The 19,549-nt window shown below is 38.5% G+C and overlaps 2 protein-coding genes across 4 annotated transcripts in view; both read left to right on the top strand.

The window, feature by feature from the left end:
• dusp22a (dual specificity phosphatase 22a) overlaps nucleotides 1-12,340 on the top strand; it is a 12,809-nt gene extending 469 nt beyond the window's left edge. The window contains exons 1-7 of one of the 2 annotated variants that reach the window (XM_010741614.3): nucleotides 616-1,014; nucleotides 2,265-2,298; nucleotides 2,903-2,985; nucleotides 3,454-3,503; nucleotides 7,316-7,390; nucleotides 7,631-7,802; nucleotides 10,701-12,340. In XM_010741614.3, the coding sequence (XP_010739916.1) occupies nucleotides 994-1,014; nucleotides 2,265-2,298; nucleotides 2,903-2,985; nucleotides 3,454-3,503; nucleotides 7,316-7,390; nucleotides 7,631-7,802; nucleotides 10,701-10,886 (621 nt within the window). In that variant the 5' untranslated portion in view covers nucleotides 616-993 and the 3' untranslated portion in view covers nucleotides 10,887-12,340. Of the gene's footprint in view, nucleotides 1-615; nucleotides 1,015-2,264; nucleotides 2,299-2,902; nucleotides 2,986-3,453; nucleotides 3,504-7,315; nucleotides 7,391-7,630; nucleotides 7,803-10,700 lie in introns of those variants that run through there. The other variant, XM_027281440.1, reaches the window with a different exon arrangement.
• A 1,474-nt stretch (nucleotides 12,341-13,814) lies between these two features.
• On the top strand, nucleotides 13,815-17,730 carry irf8 (interferon regulatory factor 8). Of its 2 annotated transcripts, XM_010741602.3 has the most exons (9): nucleotides 13,815-14,067; nucleotides 14,193-14,397; nucleotides 14,828-15,011; nucleotides 15,124-15,224; nucleotides 15,427-15,484; nucleotides 15,925-15,972; nucleotides 16,084-16,476; nucleotides 16,613-16,728; nucleotides 16,903-17,100. In XM_010741602.3, the coding sequence occupies exons 2-9, from the start codon at nucleotides 14,227-14,229 to the stop codon at nucleotides 17,098-17,100; spliced, it is 1,269 nt and encodes a 422-aa protein (XP_010739904.2). In that variant the 5' UTR covers nucleotides 13,815-14,067; nucleotides 14,193-14,226. The 2 variants fall into 2 exon arrangements, with proteins under 2 accessions (XP_010739904.2, XP_027137240.1); XM_027281439.1 differs by lacking the exon at nucleotides 13,815-14,067 and having other exon boundaries at nucleotides 14,227-14,397; nucleotides 16,903-17,730.
• Nucleotides 17,731-19,549: the final 1,819 nt, after the last annotated feature.

Below are 19,549 nucleotides of genomic sequence, written 5' to 3'. Positions count from 1 at the left end.
CACAGTCAGACCTTCAAGACGTGCGCATATATTACCGTAATCATTCATTCTGTATATTAGATAACTGCTTTGCATCACGTACTTGGATATTGATATTGATTAACGTGACAATTATAACGTATGTGTGTCACTGACAATCAATCAAACATTCATAATTACCACCACACATTATGCATGCATGTTATAAATACTGTTAAATAATGCATTTATTTTCCTGCATTCGTGTACGTTTAAATCAAAAGTTTTGTGCTTTACATAATAACACACACACACACATATATACATATGTGTATATATATATATATATATACACATATGTATATATGTGTGTGTGTGTGTTATTATGTAAAGCACAAAACTTTTGATTTAAACGTACACGAATGCAGGAAAATAAATGCATTATTTAACAGTATTTATAACATGCATGCATAATGTGTGGTGGTAATTATGAATGTTTGATTGATTGTCAGTGACACACATACGTTATAATTGTCACGTTAATCAATATCAATATCCAAGTACGTGATGCAAAGCAGTTATCTAATATACAGAATGAATGATTACGGTAATATATGCGCACGTCTTGAAGGTCTGACTGTGCGAACATGTGAATGGTCCCCCTGAAGGTGAAGGCTGGGAAACATGCTGTGATGTCACTTACCGGATGAACCAGCAGCTGCGGTTGTTTCACGTCAAAACAATCCGGAAGACGATACAGCATGACGGAACTGTTGATGTAGCTGGGACGAGGTTAAGGCTGAATTAATAACATTACCGTTTGAGGCAGTGTAGTGAAACTTAATAATGTTGCTGAATAAAAGATAGGCATATCGCCACGGGCCAAGGCTGAGTTTGGAGCACAGACTGTAGCAGAAATAGGAAGGTTTAAATCAGACCAGCCTCGCGTTTTGGATTCAAAGTCCATGTTAACACATCGTAGCAGTTCTAGATATTAAAGTCTTGTAGCTCGTCGCAGATCGGTTCAAAGTCATCATGGGCAATGGAATGAATAAGGTAGGCTTTCATTTTGATTTACGTTGTTAGTGTCTGTTTTTCTTGTTAGTAAACCTCTTCAAATTGTAGCTGGTAGATGCGTACGTCTCCTGAATCACGTCATTTGTTTTGCTCTGTTCCACACTGACATGTTAGGGGATGTAAATAAACCTGAGCATGTATATTGATTTTTGAACAGTACAGCAGATAGTTTACCCTTTGAATGTTTCAATCATGTGTAAACAGGGCTGCCTCTGGGTCCAAAGGTTTAGTTGGATTCAAAATGAATCGCATGAACAGCTGTAATATGTAGTTTTTCTACATTAGTTGTTCATCCTTTCAATAGTGTTATTGTAGATGCAAATGACACACACATGCACGGCAGGTTGGACCATAACTGGTCTGGTTGGTAGCCAGCCTATACTTTTCATTTATGCCCCCAGATTTCTTTTAAAGAAGCCCATCCAGCAAAGGATAAACACCACATGTAAGATGACTCTTGTTTATTTCACTCACCCGAAAATGGGCCAGTAGTATTTGCACATTGTCACATCGACATTAGTCACAGAAGAGATGCAGATTTTGCAATAAATACTGGCAGACATAATTATGCATTTTGAGTTTATTCCCTATCGTTTACTCCATCCAATGAATGGTGGATTTATAAGTGGGTGTACAGTACTCTGACTGTGTCTGTCTGTCAGGGCTGTGGTGACTGACCCTGATTTCTGACCTACTGGTGACAGGCTCATGCAACTGTCCTCTGAGGATCAAATCAATAGATTATTACAATATTGTTATATTTTTTTTCAAAAACATGTTTTCTCAACATTTGTATGTCCCCACTGAGTTATGATGTCTCTTTAAATCTTGAGTCACTAAAGTCTTAAAAAGACTTTGCATAAGCAGATAAACTGATCATCTGTATGTCCATTCTCAATATGCAGGCTGAGTTAGTCAAATATTTTATTAGTGTGTATCCAGCTTCTAATTGTCTTTAGACAGCTGCTGCTTCATGATACTAGAATCAAAGCTCTACAGCAACAGTCAGTGGCTGCTTGCCTCTCATCACTTGGTCCTGATAATCATGCATCATTGCCTCAGACCTTGTATGGCTGTTGGGAATGTTTTCTCTGCTTGTACTCGGTTCTTAAGCCCTAAGCTTTAAATCCAATCTGGCTCAACCTGGGACATTTGTTCCTTTCAAGTGAAGCTGGACTGTAATGAATGTCTAATCTGAGTGTAACATGTCTGTGACGTTTGCTTCACAGGTTGTCGATGGGCTCTACCTTGGGAACATAAGAGGTAAGACAAATATGATGTTACTTTGATCTGATGTTTGTAAATTTAATACAGGCAGTATAGCTGTGTTGGGCCAGGCTTTCAGTACCAAAGGCAGAATGCTGCCATTACAGGCCATAAGTGCATTTAGGAATGAGGGGTGGGAGATTGTTTGGGTAGAATATTATAACACTTAGTATTCTTGGCACTTCGTTCTTAGTATTCTGAAACATATTGCTTCATTTTATTGACATTGTAATACCAGGTTTTAACTGTCAAACATCATATTTTGTAGCCTTGTTTGCAAAAGAGGCCCCAGATAAAGAGTCTACAGTTGTTAGTGGGTCACTCCCTGGTGTGGAATAACCTCTTCCCAGTTAATGTGGCATTAACAGCACTCTAACTTTAGCTGCTGCTGATGATGGCTCCACATGATGGCACATGCATAACGGCTAAAATTAGCCCAAGTGACGGGAGCAAGTGACCACAGGCCTAACTGTACAGTACCAAATGATGTTGCAGAACGGCTCACAGACCTGCCTCTGCAGCAGCTTGGAGTTGCTGGTGTGAAATTCACTGACAAGACTATGATGAGTTATAATTCTTTCTTTCTCTCTCCATGTCCCAGATGCAGAAAACAAAGAAAGTCTGTCTAAGAATGGCATCACCCACATCTTGTCTGTGTACAACAATGCAAAGCCCATGTTTGAGGTTGGTGGAAAACCCATGTTGCCTGGGTCAGACTGTCTGTACTTCCTGTGGAAATTTTACCTGGAAATTCTCGGTATGATCGTGCATATAAATATGCAATGTGTCCTATCAACCAGCTGGGGGTGGTGATGAGTTATGGTTGAAGCAAGAGAGTTTTGTGGCTAGGGTGTGTGTGTGTGTGTGTGTGTGTGTGTGTGTGTGTGTGTGTGTGTGTGTGTGTTTAGGGAAAGGAGCTAATACAATCAGAAACCATGTTCTTTAGCAGCTAAAATCTGATGTAATTACCAGGCAATAACTCAATTCAGGAACAGTAAAATGTATTATTCAACACTATGTTCCTGAGTTGGCAATATTTTTAGGCCATTAGTATAAATATAGTTGAGGATTCACAGGGAACATCAAGATATGACATGCATGGCCTATATTCTTGAATTTAATTTCAGTTATTCCTTTTTCTGTGTTTTACAGGACATGACATACCTTTGTATTCATGCAGCTGATGCCTCTAGCCAGAACCTGTGAGTAAACACACACACACACACACACACACACACACACACACACACACACACACACACGGACAAGTTGTTGTACTAATGGTGCCTAAACCTCAGAATTTAAATGTCATTGTCAATGTGAATTTCTCAAGAACTGATGAGTCATGTAGTATTATTTCAACACTACCACTGTCCAGATTGTGGTCCCAGGGTGTGACGGCCCAATGCAATCATTACAAAGATTCTGTAAAGGTTTCTGACTGTTCAGAAAACACATTTTATTTCATTTGGATGTTTCCTGTTGGTAGTTTCTAGACAATTACGATTACTAATGGCTTCTTTAATATATACTGAGTGGCTAAATTTAAGAATCTGAATCAAAAACAGAAACAGGTTTACTGCCAAACAGGTTGTCACATACAAGGCTTTTGTCTTGATACTTTGGTGCATAACAAACATCGAGTAAAAAATATACTGTATGACAGATAAAAATCAAGTAGGTGCTGTTTTATTATCCATTTTAATAATTTATATTTGTAGTCTAATTATGTAGTAAATCACTTATGCAGTGTTCCCAAAACTCGAGCACTAACTAAGTTTGTATTTTTAATGTTTGTCTCTGTGTGTGAGAAAGAGAGAGAGAGTATAAGAGGAGGAGGAGGAGAAGGAAAGAGTGCGAGATGGAGCAAGTGCTTTCAATGTGTGATTGTTCATCAGGGGACAGACAGTGTTGAATAGTGTTGAAAGAGGCATGAGCTGTCCCTCCGCCCTTCCAGTCGTTGTTAACACAGCACGTTAGTCATTGTTTTATTATTTCTTTATATGTAGCACCAGCCCAAACAGAAAAAAACAAACATTGCTTACACATCGAGTGCCAATGCAAAAAAGGAGGCTCATGTCTTATACCCTTGTAGACAACCCACTTTGTAGTCAGAATTGGACCTGATGAGGGATTATGTTGTTGTTGCTGCTCTGGTGCCTTCTACTGGCTGGTCAGAGTTCCTACACAGAAAGAAGGAGGTTGCATAAATGTCCAATGCAATAGTCCACCCCTGTGAAGCTCTGTGCTAACAGGAGGCCTATTGCTCTATACATAATCCCACGGATCAACAGCAGAGTCTGCAGTGACAAGGGGTTGATTAAAATGTGGAGGAAGGTTGAAGAAAAGCGGAGGAAGATTTAGATGCAGGATGAGTAACTTGTTTGCTGACAACATAGCAGCCAGAGATGTGACACATTGCCTGGTTCAACATAGGATGAATAGTAGTCTTTGGTGTCAAAGTGCTTTTAGTACTTTAAACTCTTAATTAAAAGCTACTCCACCATGATCAGAAAAATTAGAATGGACAGGGCTTCATTTAGACTGAAACTTAGTCCAGAGGGCAAAGGTAGGCATTTTTTTAAAACCTGGATTGAGAGAGTTTATCATGTTTGTTCTCAGAAGTGCAAGTGTGACTTTGGCCACCACTGAAGCGGTCTGAGATTCTTGAAAAGGAATTTAACTCCTTTATTTTGTGAAAAAGAAAATGAAAACAGAGCTGCTTAAATGGAAGTTAATGAGAACTGAGGTTTAGTGTTTGGTTGGAAGTTGCTGATTGGGTTGGGTTGGAGGTGTCTGACCTCCACTGTCGCAATCAAGTGTCCTTCCCTCAGGCAGCAGAGGAAGGAAACCTCAGTGTGACATCTGTTGGCCTCGACCACCCAGGGCTTTAATAAACCCCTCTGTCACAATCACTGGTCTGACTGGCGGGAGTGATGAGGCCAACTGACTCCCCACCATGCTCACCACCAGCTAGAGAACCCCTATGGCTTAGTCTGATGGCCCCTCCCACGTGTAAGCTCTACAGCGACCATCTTTTTCACATAGTATCAGCTTTTTTTTTTTCCTTTTTTTTTTGAGCAACTGTAGCGGTTTGAAGCTGTTTGAAAAACCTTAAACTTCCTTAAAGCTGTTGTGATGTCATGCAGTTATACGGACCTAAATCACAGTTACTGTCTTAATAGAGTTTATCACTCGACTTATAAAAGTAAAGATAGAAGATAAATAAAATGATCAGGTAAAGCAAAAGTTACAAATCTTGGCCTGAGCCTCAGAAACGTGCAGCAGGTGACAGTAACAACTAGCTGGAACGTCAAGGCCAACATAGTCCCCACTGTCTTTGATGCCATTAATGTTATTGTAGAATTAAACATGTAGCGTTTATGTGATGCCAGCACCCTCTGAGTTAACACTAAATGTTTCTCTGAAATTGCTTTAAATGTTGATTTATATAGTTGCTAACACGCACATGCTTCTGGAGGGGGCAGGTATTTCCCTTTTTTTTTGTGAACAATCTCATGACAAGCCTGCTATGGTTTTAATTTACAGTGTGCACTGACCATGAAGGTGTAAACTCATTTGCATCAAAAATTTCCAAAATGAGACGTGCATTTGTGCAAAGGAGTCTGCATTTTCACCATGCACTCTAACTACAATGTGTGGTTTATTTTGTTGTTTTTAAAAAGGATTTCTTATGCACACTGATGCATGATATTAAATAAAATGTCACCATGCATAGAATTGCAGATACTCTTTTTGCATTTTAAATATACTGTAGGTCAACAAACTATTCTTGTTTCATTATTATTCTCTGGATTCAGCTGGTTAAAACCTCAGATTGTTGTCACAAGGTAATTTTCTGCATATTAAACAAGATGACCGGAAACCTCTGTACTAGGAAGTGCTGAGGAGACATCTTTTCAAGAGGAGTTTGGATCTCAGGAAGGAGGAAAAAAGAAAAGTGGCAGCCAGTCTATTTTAGCCCCTGTCTGTTATTCTGTCTGCTATTGAGTAACCAGCATCTGCTCCTCAGGAGACAGTGCTATCAGCCATGCACTTCTTGATTATGCAAAACACCATCAGTGTTTCCTGACAGTGGATATTTGAGGAGCTGTTGCACTACATTGTGTTGCCTGGTGTTTATTTCTCTTCAAGAGAGAGACTCAGTCACACAGACATGTGTGATCTTATTTCATAAACAGCTACTTTTCTGTTTGTGTTTTGGGGTTGAGGTGCAACAAAATTATTAATTTAATTATGTTTTTAGTATTTCTTAGTGCCTTTTTAAACATGAATGGTTCACCATACATGTTTAAAAAAAGGAGGAGGTCATTTTTTGTTGTGAAGTTAAAATGATTCACTGGCTTATTTAAAGAATAACTTGATCATTTTTAAACACAGAATAAATGAATGCTGGAAATGTTGTAATTTTGCAGATGGACAAAAACAAGGACAGTAACTTCCCTTGTCTGTCTGTGCTGTCTGTCTTCTGGTCTACCACAGATTCTCTGTTTGAGCAGATCTGACCTTTATTGTCACATGACAAGTTGGATTAGTTAAAAGAAAGATCACTACAATTTGACATGTCTGTTAACTTATAACTGACAAAACTCTAGCAAAACCACCATTCTGATTTCTGACTAACTTTTCACTCTATATGAGAGTTACCTCCAGTTTCTACAGTCAAAATCAGAGCAGTAACACTTAAACAGAGTTTCCGCAACCTATTTGAAACACAACGTTAGGGCCTCAGCACAGGAGTTTCAGTTCAAGGTGTCCCTTTTCATATCCTATAATGTGTAACCTATTTTTAGCTTTAACAACCTTTCTACCACTCTACCTTAGAATAAGCAACTAGTTTCCCAGTTTGCATGAGCAAAAGTACTAATGTTATTCTTGATTCAAAATATGTGTTACTATGTTATGTAATGCATACCACAGAAAAGTTTTTTCAGACTTTAAAAGTAGTTAGTAATCTAATAAGTAAGTTGTTGTGTTGTTTTTCTTTTTCCAGATTACAACATTTTAAAGAGTGCATCAGCTTCATCCATGAATGTCGCCTGAATGGTGGATCTTGTCTTGTTCACTGGTAGGCTTTTATGTCTAAAACTATAACTAGCTCCTCCACTGTGGATGCAGACATTCATCAAAGCATGCATCAGAGTATAAAACCAAAAAGAAGTCAGTAGTTAGATTTAGACTGAACATTTATCATACACAGGTACAGTGTGAAAACTGTTCAGCACCTGTTCTGTTAGTTACCTATTTCCAGTGAGAAATAAGGTGCTCCAGTTGCTTTATGACATGACCAAGCTCTGCTTTGCTGCAGCCTTGCAGGTGTGTCCCGCAGCACTACCATGGTGGTGGCCTACCTGATGACTGTTACCCACTACAGCTGGGATGAATGTCTGTCTGCAGTCAAAGCTGTACGCTCCTTTGTTGGCCCTAACTATGGCTTCCAGCAGCAGCTGCAAGAGTATCAGACGACACAAGTCTCAGAGGTAAACACATGAAGGAGCACACAGTCACAATGAATGCACACACACAGACCTACAGAGGCATCCAGTCCCCTTCTTAAAGGAATTTTAAGTTGTAACTGCTAAGGTTTTAACTTTAACTTGTTTTCCTTGCAGCAGAGGGTCGATGAAATGTTCTGTAAATGTTTTGTGTGTTATGCGTTTATATATATATATATATATACACACACACGAAGAAGTTTTAATCATATTTCATATTTTAGGGAATAAGGACATTTCTTTTTGCATTTGATGTGTTTTATATATGAACACACTGTAGGTAGCTGTTTTTGTAGCAGTTAAGTTACTTGAAGGCACCCAGCATGTGAATCCATTACAATAATAATGACCGAGCCACTGAGTAGAGAAGGGGAACTGCAGGGGGTTTGCTGGGATTGCATTAGCTTGGTACTGCTCATCACGTGTTTAACATTACTGTCAGCATCTTGCAACATAATATGACAGCAAAAAAAATCTCATTGTTTGTAGATCTTGTACTGATTTCGAGGATTTAAGGGGAAATGTGATTTTTCTATTTCTTACTTTTCCCACATCTGTCTCAGATAGAAAGTGAGAAATCCTTAAGACTTAAGTGTAGTTTTGCCACTAATGCAGCTGTAAGAACATTGTTAACAGCCACAGCAAGGCAATCTGTAAAACCTTGAAGTGCACATCCTGTAACTGCAAATATATAGTGAAATAAAAAAAACTTCCTACTTTATTGACTATAGACATACCATAATTGTCCAGAGTGGACTATAATAACCGTGAGCAAGAAGGGCAGATAATTTCCTTGATAGAGTGCTAAAAGTCTGATAAGGATCATATTATGATGCTTGTATTAAATATATTGCATTGTACTCGATGACACTACATTTGTTTTCAATCTGTTGAAAGAATCTGAATGTTTTTTGCCTTGTCTCTGTAGTGATGCAGTTAGGTTCTGAACCTGACCCTTTGCATGGTTAAATATCTGCATAGGCAAATCCACCTTTGGTCTTAACCAAACCGAAGGTTATGACTTGAACAGATGAGCTTTACCTGATTGTAATGTCATCTCTATTTAACTTTGATACAAGTTTCATTTTCTTTTTCAAGATGACACCATTACAGTTGTCAGGGTTTTACACAACACCTCATATCAGTATGCTTATTGATGTTATCTTTATACCGCACATTTGAAAAGTTATTAATTTCTACAAGTGTGCTGATGTCATGAGTCAGTACTGTATTGTTTTGGTTTTTGGGTTGGGGCTGAGAATGCTAATTTTAGGAAGATGAATATATTACATTCAGGGTGACTTTCACTTCATTGTATTTCGTAAAGAATAAGGTATTGCTCAGCTTAGAATTCCTGGACATCATTCAAAAAACTGCATTTTTTTTTTTTTTTTTGACCAGCTGCTGTCATTGCACCAACACTGGAACTCTTTCCTGGAAAGGAATCAGTTGCAGCATGTAATACAAACTCAGTCTGTATTATATTGACAATAAATATCAAGATAACATTTATGCATAACCAACTGTACACACAAATTATACTGTTATAGTGCATCTACCCCCTCTACCATCAGTTCACCAGCTGGAAGTTGTCGTCATACTTCTTTGTTACCTGACAAAGGGGCCATTACATTTGTGAAATCCTTCATTGTGCTCTACAACTTAAACACCTGAAAATGCACTCAAAATGCTTCCACACATAAGACCATCTATTTCTTTACCACATGAAGTAACTCCAAATGTGAGTTAATAGTTTTTTAATATTTAATTCACTGTATCAAACATTTTTGACACGATGTGTACTTATAATATAATCCAGGTGTCTAATTTGACATTGTGCTTATTAACATTACATCACAAAAACGTATTCCAGAGAAGAATTACAACGTTCAACTTCCAGTTAAGACTTTCAACTTACTATGTACTGTAATGACATCAGCAACAGACTTTCATGCTAAATCTTGTAACTTGTCAACTCTTGTCATGAAGGACATCATGTGCAACTAACTGGATTTAGGCTGTGCTGATGTACATATTACAATGTAATGTTCTATGAATCTCCAACATGAGATATATATAGTAACTTGAGAAATGGAAGAGTGCGAAGAGTTAAGATGAAATCATGGCTCTTAGGTGACTGTGTGAGCAGGAATGTCTGCTAAGAGCAGTCTGTTCCTGAGAAGGGACTTTCTGTCCTGGCCTTTTCCCATGAAATAAGTCTCCATTTCCATAGCCACTTACTGAGAAAAAGCTGAATAATCGTCGGTTGTTATTTCATGCCAGACTGCACATATATTTTGCTCTTCTCAACTCAGATCCAGTGTAATCAGTTTAATTCAAAGGACTTGTGAAAGCCAGGATATGTGCCTTCATGTGCAGATAACATCATTTAACAATTAATGGAGACAAACAGCCACAATAAAAGAAAATTGACATGTTGTATGTCTGAGCTGGACAACTCAACACTGTAATGTAATCTGACCTTAAAACAACATTGTGTAGAAACTGGTATTTTTGCGGCAAAATTTTTTGCAGCACTTTACTGTCCACCAGGAAACTCTGAGTTGGTGCACAACAGCTGGAGGGCATCAGAGAGAAACTAGAAAAACAAAATTCTTTATAAAATGATTCAGTTTCACCAAAATCAGTGAAATAGATGGTGGTGTGTGACTTGGTGCCGTAAAGCGTTATGTATGGTGACCGTACCCGGGGGACAAAGTTACATAGTGCAGAGTGGGAATGACAGATGCAACGTTCAGCTGATTACACGTTAGTGTAGCATCAGAATGATTTAAAATCTGTTATTTTATGGTAGAAAAAGTTACACAATGTTCCTTTACCACAATGACTTTTGATAAGTTTCAACTGTCCTCTTGTCCCCAGTACCGAGCTTGGTTACAGTCCAATTTCCGTCCCAGTCCATTTAATGACCAGGAGCAGGTGGGCGCCCTGCTTAGTCAGTACACAGAGCAACAGGAAAGCCAGAGGAGAGGAGCAGACCATCGCTGGATAAATCAAGGTGTCAGTGCTCTGCCGTCCGACCCTGATGATCCTGAAGAGAGCACCTGAAACATGGGCCTCTGGACATGCCAAAGTCCTGCCCAATGCTGTCTGTAAATGGCAGTTATTATTATTCTGTACTCAATTCCAAATCAACCCCAAGTTGTATCCAGCTTTAAGGCCTTTGTACACCTACCACAAAGCATAGGATGAAAAAGATTCCAACTTAAATCGTGTTTTATACCTATTATACTTTTTAATTTGCACCAGTCTAGTCTTTTTTTAAGTAATGGAGGTTGATTTAGAACTGGGCTACAGACTCTTCACCACAACCAGTACCGCCCATGCACCTTTAACTCAGTACAGCCAAAACATGGGAATCGGTGCTCACAGACGCCTTACTCTAAACACCTCAGCACCTTAACCATGATGAATAAACTATACGTCTATGTGGACTCTTTACACCTGCAGTGTTCAGCTCGGTGCACTTATAGATGTGACTAATTAATGCCGTTTTAAAGGGACATTTTGTCTTGAATTATGTGGATGTCTAGTCTATGGTGGTGGACAGGGAAATGCACATATCTACATCCAATTTGATGCCAGTTATTCTGACCAGATATTCTGACATGTACCAGTTTGCAGTCCTGTCCTGGTTCTTAATGGTAAACTCTTTGATCGACACTGCAGCTGGAGCTCATGGCATAAAATGAATGTGTACAACCTATTGAAAGCAAGCACTATTGTTTGCCAATGAAATGTATAAATGCTGTTGTCAATGGTCATGGTGTCATGAGCACATACACAAACCACTTGCACATGTTATATCTACAATACCTACATCACTGTTGCACATCACTGTCCATGAAGTAAACAGAATTTGTTTACACCCAGTGTTCTTTCATTCCAGTTGGTACTTTTTGTTACATCTGGTTCAGCTTTGAAGAAATCTTCAAGCTGTCTGCACACTATATATACCAGTGTCTGCAACAGGATCCAGCACCCGCAATCCAAGTGGAGCTCTGTCAGTTCCCAACAACTCTGTCCCAACCAACAAAACTGTTGCAGAGTTATCTCTTATCAGGCAGAGAGGACAAACAAAGTCAACAGCCTAGCTTTCTGTAGTTTGTCCACCATCAACTGATTCCAGATAAGCCTGGGGCGTGATCTGTTCGTGCTTTCCTCAGATACAGAGTTGTAAAACTTGGCAAAATGTTCCTTTAGGTAATACCTTTGAGCTTCATAAAGTATGGCTGAGTAAAACTATAACTACACATGAAGGATCTCTTCAGTCCAAATGCTTAAGTCTTCCTGATTTTACTGAAGCTCTGATTTTTCTTTTTATTGTGACAAAGCTGATTTTTAGGTCATTTGTATCATGAATTCATGGGTACAGTTGATTGTTTTAATTGCATATTTATAGTGTTTTTTTTTTTGTTTGTTTGTTTTTTGTGTTTTATAATAAAATGCAGTGATTGACAAAAAAATATGGGAATACTAATAAATCTGTACTATCAACACCATTTGTCTGTGTGCAAGTGAATGAAAATCACTATATACAAGCCTGCCACATGAAGAACCTTGATAACCACACTGACTAAACCCAATATAGCTTCTTTTTTTCCCCTTTTCTTTTGTAAATCTCAGTCTGTGTTCAAGATTTGAGAGGTTTCTGGGTTTTACTCAGCAGATGACCCGGTTTATACTGCTTCACACCACAAGTCTCAAAGTGAGCAGCTTCATGAATATAACCCAAAGTTTTAATTCATGTTTGTGGGCAAATTTCAGGAGCGAAAGTCTTTTAATTTTTAATAGCTTATTGGTCTGATTGTGTCTTAGTATGTAACTATAAATCAAAACAAACAATGAAAAACTGTACATCACATTATAAGAAATACATCACCATTACACCTGAGACATGACAACAAATCAGGGTAGTGGAAATTATTTTGACATAACTATAAACCAAACATTTAACTTTATATTGTACAAAAGTGGAAATAAGATTTATCAGGAAGAATCGTCTCATGAAATGTACAGATGAAGTTAAGAGTATTTTATTAAAAAACAATCAAACAAGAATTTTAATTTTAAGGTGCAGATGGTTCACCAGTTTTGTTTTGTTTTTGCCATCTTACTAAAGTGACAGAAAACTTAATATATTCAGGAATCCTTCCTTTCACCTTCCTGGTATTTGTGTGTGTGTGTGTGGAACCCAGCAGGATTGCAGTAAGTCCAGGATCGCCTGTTTTTGGCATCTAAACTGTTTATGTGTTTATTCTGACGTTTGCTGAAAAGCCTGTTATTGTGAATTTGCTTTGCTGTGTGTGTAGTGGCAGGTGTTGACATGTTCAGACAGGCTAAGAGGTGGTACCTTCTCTGTAAATACAAACAGAAAGCATAAAGTCTGATTTACTGTAAATGTTGCTGAAAGTAATACTGGAAGGAAGTTTTTTTATTTGTTTGTTTGTTTTGGGAAAACATTTAAACATCAACGTTTCTTTTGATTAAATAATCAACTATAATCATTTCAGCTCTAAGACAGGAGTGCTACAGTATGATGTTATAGTGGGAATAAATGAGTAGTGCTTGTTCAGATTCACGGCATGAGATCTGTCCCATGGGATTTTATTAGATAACCATGGTGTGGAAATTTAGTCTTTGTCATTACTCAGTCCACTGTGAATCCTCTTTTGATTCTAACATCTGATATTATTTGTCCTAATCATTCTCCCACATCATATTTGACATTGTTTTGATATCAACTTCATCAACATATTCCACCACCATATAAAAGGTTACTGTACCTGCATAATGTTTTTTGCGGTTTCTCAGAACTGTGAGTGGGCGTGAGAGTGTGTGAGGAGGGGGTGCGCATATCACCTTGGCCTGGAGCGCAGAAATCCCCCACACCACAAGGTAACTTGTGACTCTCCGGGTTTGCGCTCCACGCGTCTGCGTGTCTTTTGGCGTGGGCAGCAACCTAACAACCATCGTCTATGTCAGACCATTTCTTGTAAATGCCCACAGTTAGAAGAAGACGATTTCCGGAATGGGCCGGCGCACGGAGACTTTAACGCGCTCATTGGTCAGACGGAGACAGCCTTGTCAAATCATCTTCATCTCCATTCATAACACTGAGCGCAATAAACCTGACGTGTCAGGGAGAATTTAAACTCAGTTAACTAAATCTCAGCTATCAATCAATCAACCTCTCAGGATATCACACACAGTGGAAAGAGCTCAAACTGTAAGTGTTATTTTGATTTCTATTCTAAAGGGTGAAAGTTGGAGAATATCATGTATACATTTTGCTTTCATTAAAGATAAATTAATATATTAGAGAAAATAACTCATTATATCCTTCTCATTTAGGTACAAGTGAGGAGTCCAACTTTTCTCTGTCAAAATGTCAAACACGGGAGGTCGGAGACTGAAGCAGTGGCTGATGGAGCAGATCCAGAGCGGGCAGTACTCTGGACTGCAATGGGAGGATGAAAGCCGCACTTTGTTCCGAATTCCATGGAAACACGCAGGGAAACAGGATTACAACCAAGAAGTAGACGCATCAATTTTTAAGGTTTGACAGCACTTTCGTATATTCACGCGGAAAGTAGATAGATCATTGTGAACGGATTTTTGCTTTTACGGACTGCGCGTAAAAACAAAACTAAATCTTGATGGCTCTGTTTAGCGAAGCACGAAGCCTGGTGCTTTTGCAATGATGGAAATAATAATTTGTTTTCACTTTTCTTTTCTTTTTTTTTTAGCATACAACACTTTTAACTGGAACAAAATTGACTAAAATTTGTATTATTTTTCATTTTTAAATAGACATATATCACTGAAAAGCTATAGCCAAGTAAAGCCTCTGTGGTGTTTTCACACTAAAATTCAAATATTATTGTACAATTTGTTTCTTTTTATTTCATTTATAAGTGGAAGATCAGTTTAGTGTTTCTTCTTGAACTTTATTCTTATCTTTAATGTTTGCTTTTCCCTCCCCACAGGCTTGGGCTGTGTTTAAAGGCAAGTTTAAGGAGGGGGACAAGGCTGAACCTGCAACATGGAAGACCAGACTCCGCTGTGCCCTGAATAAGAGCCCTGACTTTGAGGAGGTAACAGAAAGGTCACAGCTGGACATCTCTGAACCCTATAAAGTCTATCGCATTGTACCCGAGGAGGAGCAGAAGAGTGAGTTTGTCGTTTATGTGTCCAAAATGTGTCTCTTGTTATCTAACTATGTATATGTTAACTATGTTTTTACCATGAACAGAGTCACAATTTCTTCTTCTTCCACCATTAGATGGCAAAAGCTCAGTGATGCCCATGGCAGTTACCACCAGCTCTGGTGATATCACTGACATGGACTGCAGCCCTGCAGAACTAGAGGAGCTCATTAAAGAGGTGAGGCTACCTTTCTAGACTGATCACTGTTGCCTTTACTGCTGCTCACTTTTGTGACACTTTTTTTCTGATTACCACACTGTCTCCTTCATCACACTCCCACATGATCTCTGTGACTGTGAAGTTTACACAGTCTTAGTTCACAGTCAAGTTTACAATTGTTTTGTTGACGAAGGCTTATTATGTTATTGTCTTGTTGCAGGAGGAAGGCTGTAGTATCCAGGCCAGTCCAGAGTATTGGTCCCAGGGCAGCATGAATGGTAAGACAACCTTTCTTCTCAGTTTACAATACAACACATACACATAGTTAAGTTAATGTGTTCACAGTTCAGTCAGTGTTGTGGCTGTAAGTCTGTCCAGGTATATATTTGCTCTTTTGTCTCAAGTAAGACTGTTCTGTATTTGTGAGATATGAGCTTGAATATCTTTGAAAATAAAGAGTGGAAAGCTTGATGGCATATCCCCGTAATTGCAGGCGCTAAATTGAGCTTCTGTCTGTTGAATTCTGCAATGGAAGAATTGACTAACATCCTGTTGAACTTTTGCTGACTAAGATGATTATTTCTTTGTGAGATCGTGCTAGAGAAAGAAAAAAAAAGGTATTTCTGATGATGCAGCAAAACAATGACATGACACTGTGGTCATGTCCATGTTGTTAAAAAAAAGGCCTTAACTCATCTCTTTTTCCTCAAATTCACAGCTTTCCCACTGCATCAGGACCCTTTGCCATCAGGCTCTCTCAGCTCAGGTATTAATTTATGTTATCCATTAAGGTACCATAATAACACCAGACCTATAGTTCAGCATTAACAATATTCCTTTTCAATTGCCAAAGCTCACTAAGTGTTCTTCTCTCCAGCTTTCTCCCAAATGATGATCAGTTTCTACTATGGAGGAAAGCTGATGCACACCACTTTGGTTAATCAATCTGAAGGCTGCCGAATCTCCCCACAACAGCATCTGGGCCGTGGTGCCCTGTACAGTTCAGAAAGCATGCAGAGTGTTCATTTCCCCCCTGCTGAGCTCATCGAGTACGACCGCCAACGCCATGTCACTCGCAAGCTCCTGGGCCACCTGGAGAGAGGTGTACTTGTCCGTGCCAACCAAGAGGGCATCTTCATTAAAAGGCTGTGCCAGAGCCGTGTCTTCTGGAGCGGGCAGGCAGAAGTGGGCTCACAATACAGCCCCATGCCTTGTAAGCTTGAGAGGGATGCTGTAATCAAGATTTTTGACACAGGAAGGTTTCTTCAAGGTGAGCCCCCATGTCTGTTTAGTTATTTGAAAGCTCAGAGTCCAAATCAATGCTTAAAGCAAGCAACATAATAAAGGAGGATTGAGAACCTGCTAAGAGTGCCTAAACAGCTGCTCATGTACTTTTTCTGTTCCAGCTCTTCAGCTGTACCAGGAGGGTCAGTTTCCTGCTCCTGATCCGACAGTGACTCTGTGTTTTGGAGAGGAGCTCCATGATCTCAGCAATGCCAAGAGCAAACTGATCATTGTGCAGGTAAAACCAGTCGAATCACAACATGTGTCTCATTCAAACATTTGACTGACTGAGCAACATTGGTTTTTTTTACCCTGGAAATTGAAATTCTTTACACTTTTCCCTGACATAAAAAGCCTCATCGTTACAAATATTGTGTTTATGTTAAAATGCATCTTTCTTTCACCTCTGCAGATCAGTGTGGTCAACTGCCAGCAACTGCTGGATGCTGTAAATATGCGGCGCTCCCAGCCCTTCTGCAACAACCCAAACCTGGAGATGTCTGATACTGTGGCCAGTGACCAGATGGCCCGCATCTATCAGGACTTGTGCAGCTACAGTGGCACCCAGAGGCCACCTTGCTACAGGGACAACATGCCCATCACTGCCTGAACTGTGAGCAGTGACACACCTGCCAAGAGCTCCTCAGCGTCACAATTAGTTTTAGCTGTTTAAACTGATAAGATAACTGATATGAATACAAGGAGTACAAGCTCATTATTAAGATGTCCCCTAATATTTTGTATATCAGCAATGTTTATATTTGTATACGTACAGTGCTAACACAAACTCTGTGTCTAACCTCTGCTTTATAAGTACACAAGAACATAATCATCCAGCTCAGGAGCAAAAGTAGCATATGATTTTCATATATTACACACAATTCAAGTGTTGTAAAGCCTTAAGAACAAATTTATTCTGCTGTCTTCTATAACAAATATTTCTTATACCTTTATAGACTCTTACTGAAATTGTAGTATGACAACAGTTTGATATATGAAAGTATTTTAGTTCTCAGAACTGGATTCTATTTTGACATGCATCATATTTTTTATCAGATGAGATATTTTTTGTTTTTTACAGTAAATGAAAACAATCTTTTTAAAAAATGATGTAAATTGTGTGGAATTTAGATGCAAAGTGGCATTATATTACAGATAGGTTTTACTATCAGGCTGTTTTACTTGACCTTCATCATTTTTTATAAACTGCATGTCTAGTAAAGCATTTTTTTGTACTCAACTATCCGTGTGCTTGTTAATTATATGTAGAGTCAACTGCTGTCACCACATTTAAAGCATAATATAGCATTTTACATTTCTGATTATCTAGGCAGCCATTTCAGCCATTTTCATAATTAATCTGCACAGTATTAAAAACAATGTGTAGGTGTATGGCTCTGAACTCTGTAACTGCATAACCACATAAGGATAATATTCTGACGATAACAAGAACCAACCTGATATTTATGGTGGATTATCTACCCCATTCAGTTCTCTGCAGCTATTTTAAACCCTACTGAAATAAATACAAACCAGTGGTCCATGTCAGGTGGGAACAAAATTCAAAAAAGTCTGCATTTTCTGCCTGCTTGTTTCAATGCTTGAGTAGCTTTATATCACGCCTGATGGATGAAACATTCAAATCTACAATTAAATAGACATTTTTTGACATATGCATAATTTCCTTCACATTTCCTCCTTCTGTTAAGAGTCTTGATAGATATTTAGGATCTTCATTATATTTTATTATAATTTGAAATATAACTTGTGGTTTGAAAAATGCTTGGCTGCACAAAATACAAATATCTGTGGGGTTGAAGACATTAGTAGAAATTTCACATGAACCTACAATTTCTGCAGATACGGAACATTAAAATATGAACTTAAAATGACATATTATCTGGTACAGTGAAGACTTGTTTTCACTTCACACTGAGCAGGACAATCATTTCAGTGACAACAAAAAGTATTGCAGAGGTAACTACTCCACTACAGAGACATTTACTATGAACATATTCTGATTATTACCCTGACTTAGGAATGATGAAACTAAAATACTGAATGAAACTAAAAGAAGGATCTAGTCTACCGAAGACAGGGAAACTCTCGGACAACCCCCCCTCCATCTCCCTAATGAGTGACAGAGAAGACAGGAAGAGAGGTGACTGAAGCAAAATGATTCGATTATTCATAATGAGACCACAACATCCCTTCTTCTTCTTCTTCTTCTTCTTCGTCTTCTTCTTCTTCTTCTTCTTCTTCTTCTTCTTCTTCTTCTTCTTATTATTATTATTATTATTATTATTATTACTATTATTTTTTTTATTCTTCTTCTTTTCTTCTCCTATGTCTTACACAGTTTCTTATTGAATCCAGCATTTTTTCACAAATCATCTGTAGATGCACACATACACACAAAAAAACAAAACTTCACAACTTTTTCAGTTCCCTGGTACAAAACACAGTGGTTTTTAATGGTCGTTATAAATGCTGCCACATATGCTGTACTTATATCACTAAGTGAGATTAAATACAAACTGAAGGAAAGCCTGGATTTCGGCGAAAATTGCCTGAAAGGTTAAATAAAAAATATACATATATCAGCAACTCATCCATCGATCCATTATTTGTAACCGCTTATCCTCATCAGGGTCATGGTGGGGCTGGAGCCTATCCCAGCTGACTTTGGGCGAGAAGCATGGTACACCCTGGACGAAGGTGCGCTGACAGTTGGTTGTTATACATTTTCCTAAAGATGGGCTGTCTCAACCCCTGTAAATTGTTAACAGACAATTTGCATATAAAGCATCTAAACAGTTTTCTTCAACATATCCCCTAATGAGTAGCCAGTATGTCCCCAATCTAGATGTCACCTCTCTGACCTGTCCCTGGGCCTCATTCTGTTCTGAAATCCCTCTATTCATACATTAACCTGAACTTTACCTTACCCTGCCAGTCTCAGGAAAACAGCAATAAAGGAAAGTGCCCTCAAGACATGTAATAAATAGGAACAAACATTGTATAAGTTAAAACATCTAACTAGTCCAATATGATAGATC

This window comes from Larimichthys crocea, chromosome VIII, assembly GCF_000972845.2.
Source record: "Larimichthys crocea isolate SSNF chromosome VIII, L_crocea_2.0, whole genome shotgun sequence".
NCBI lineage: Eukaryota > Metazoa > Chordata > Actinopteri > Sciaenidae > Larimichthys > Larimichthys crocea.
The sequence above is the reverse complement of the archived record's forward strand: the minus strand, read 5'-3'. Positions and strand labels throughout refer to the sequence as shown.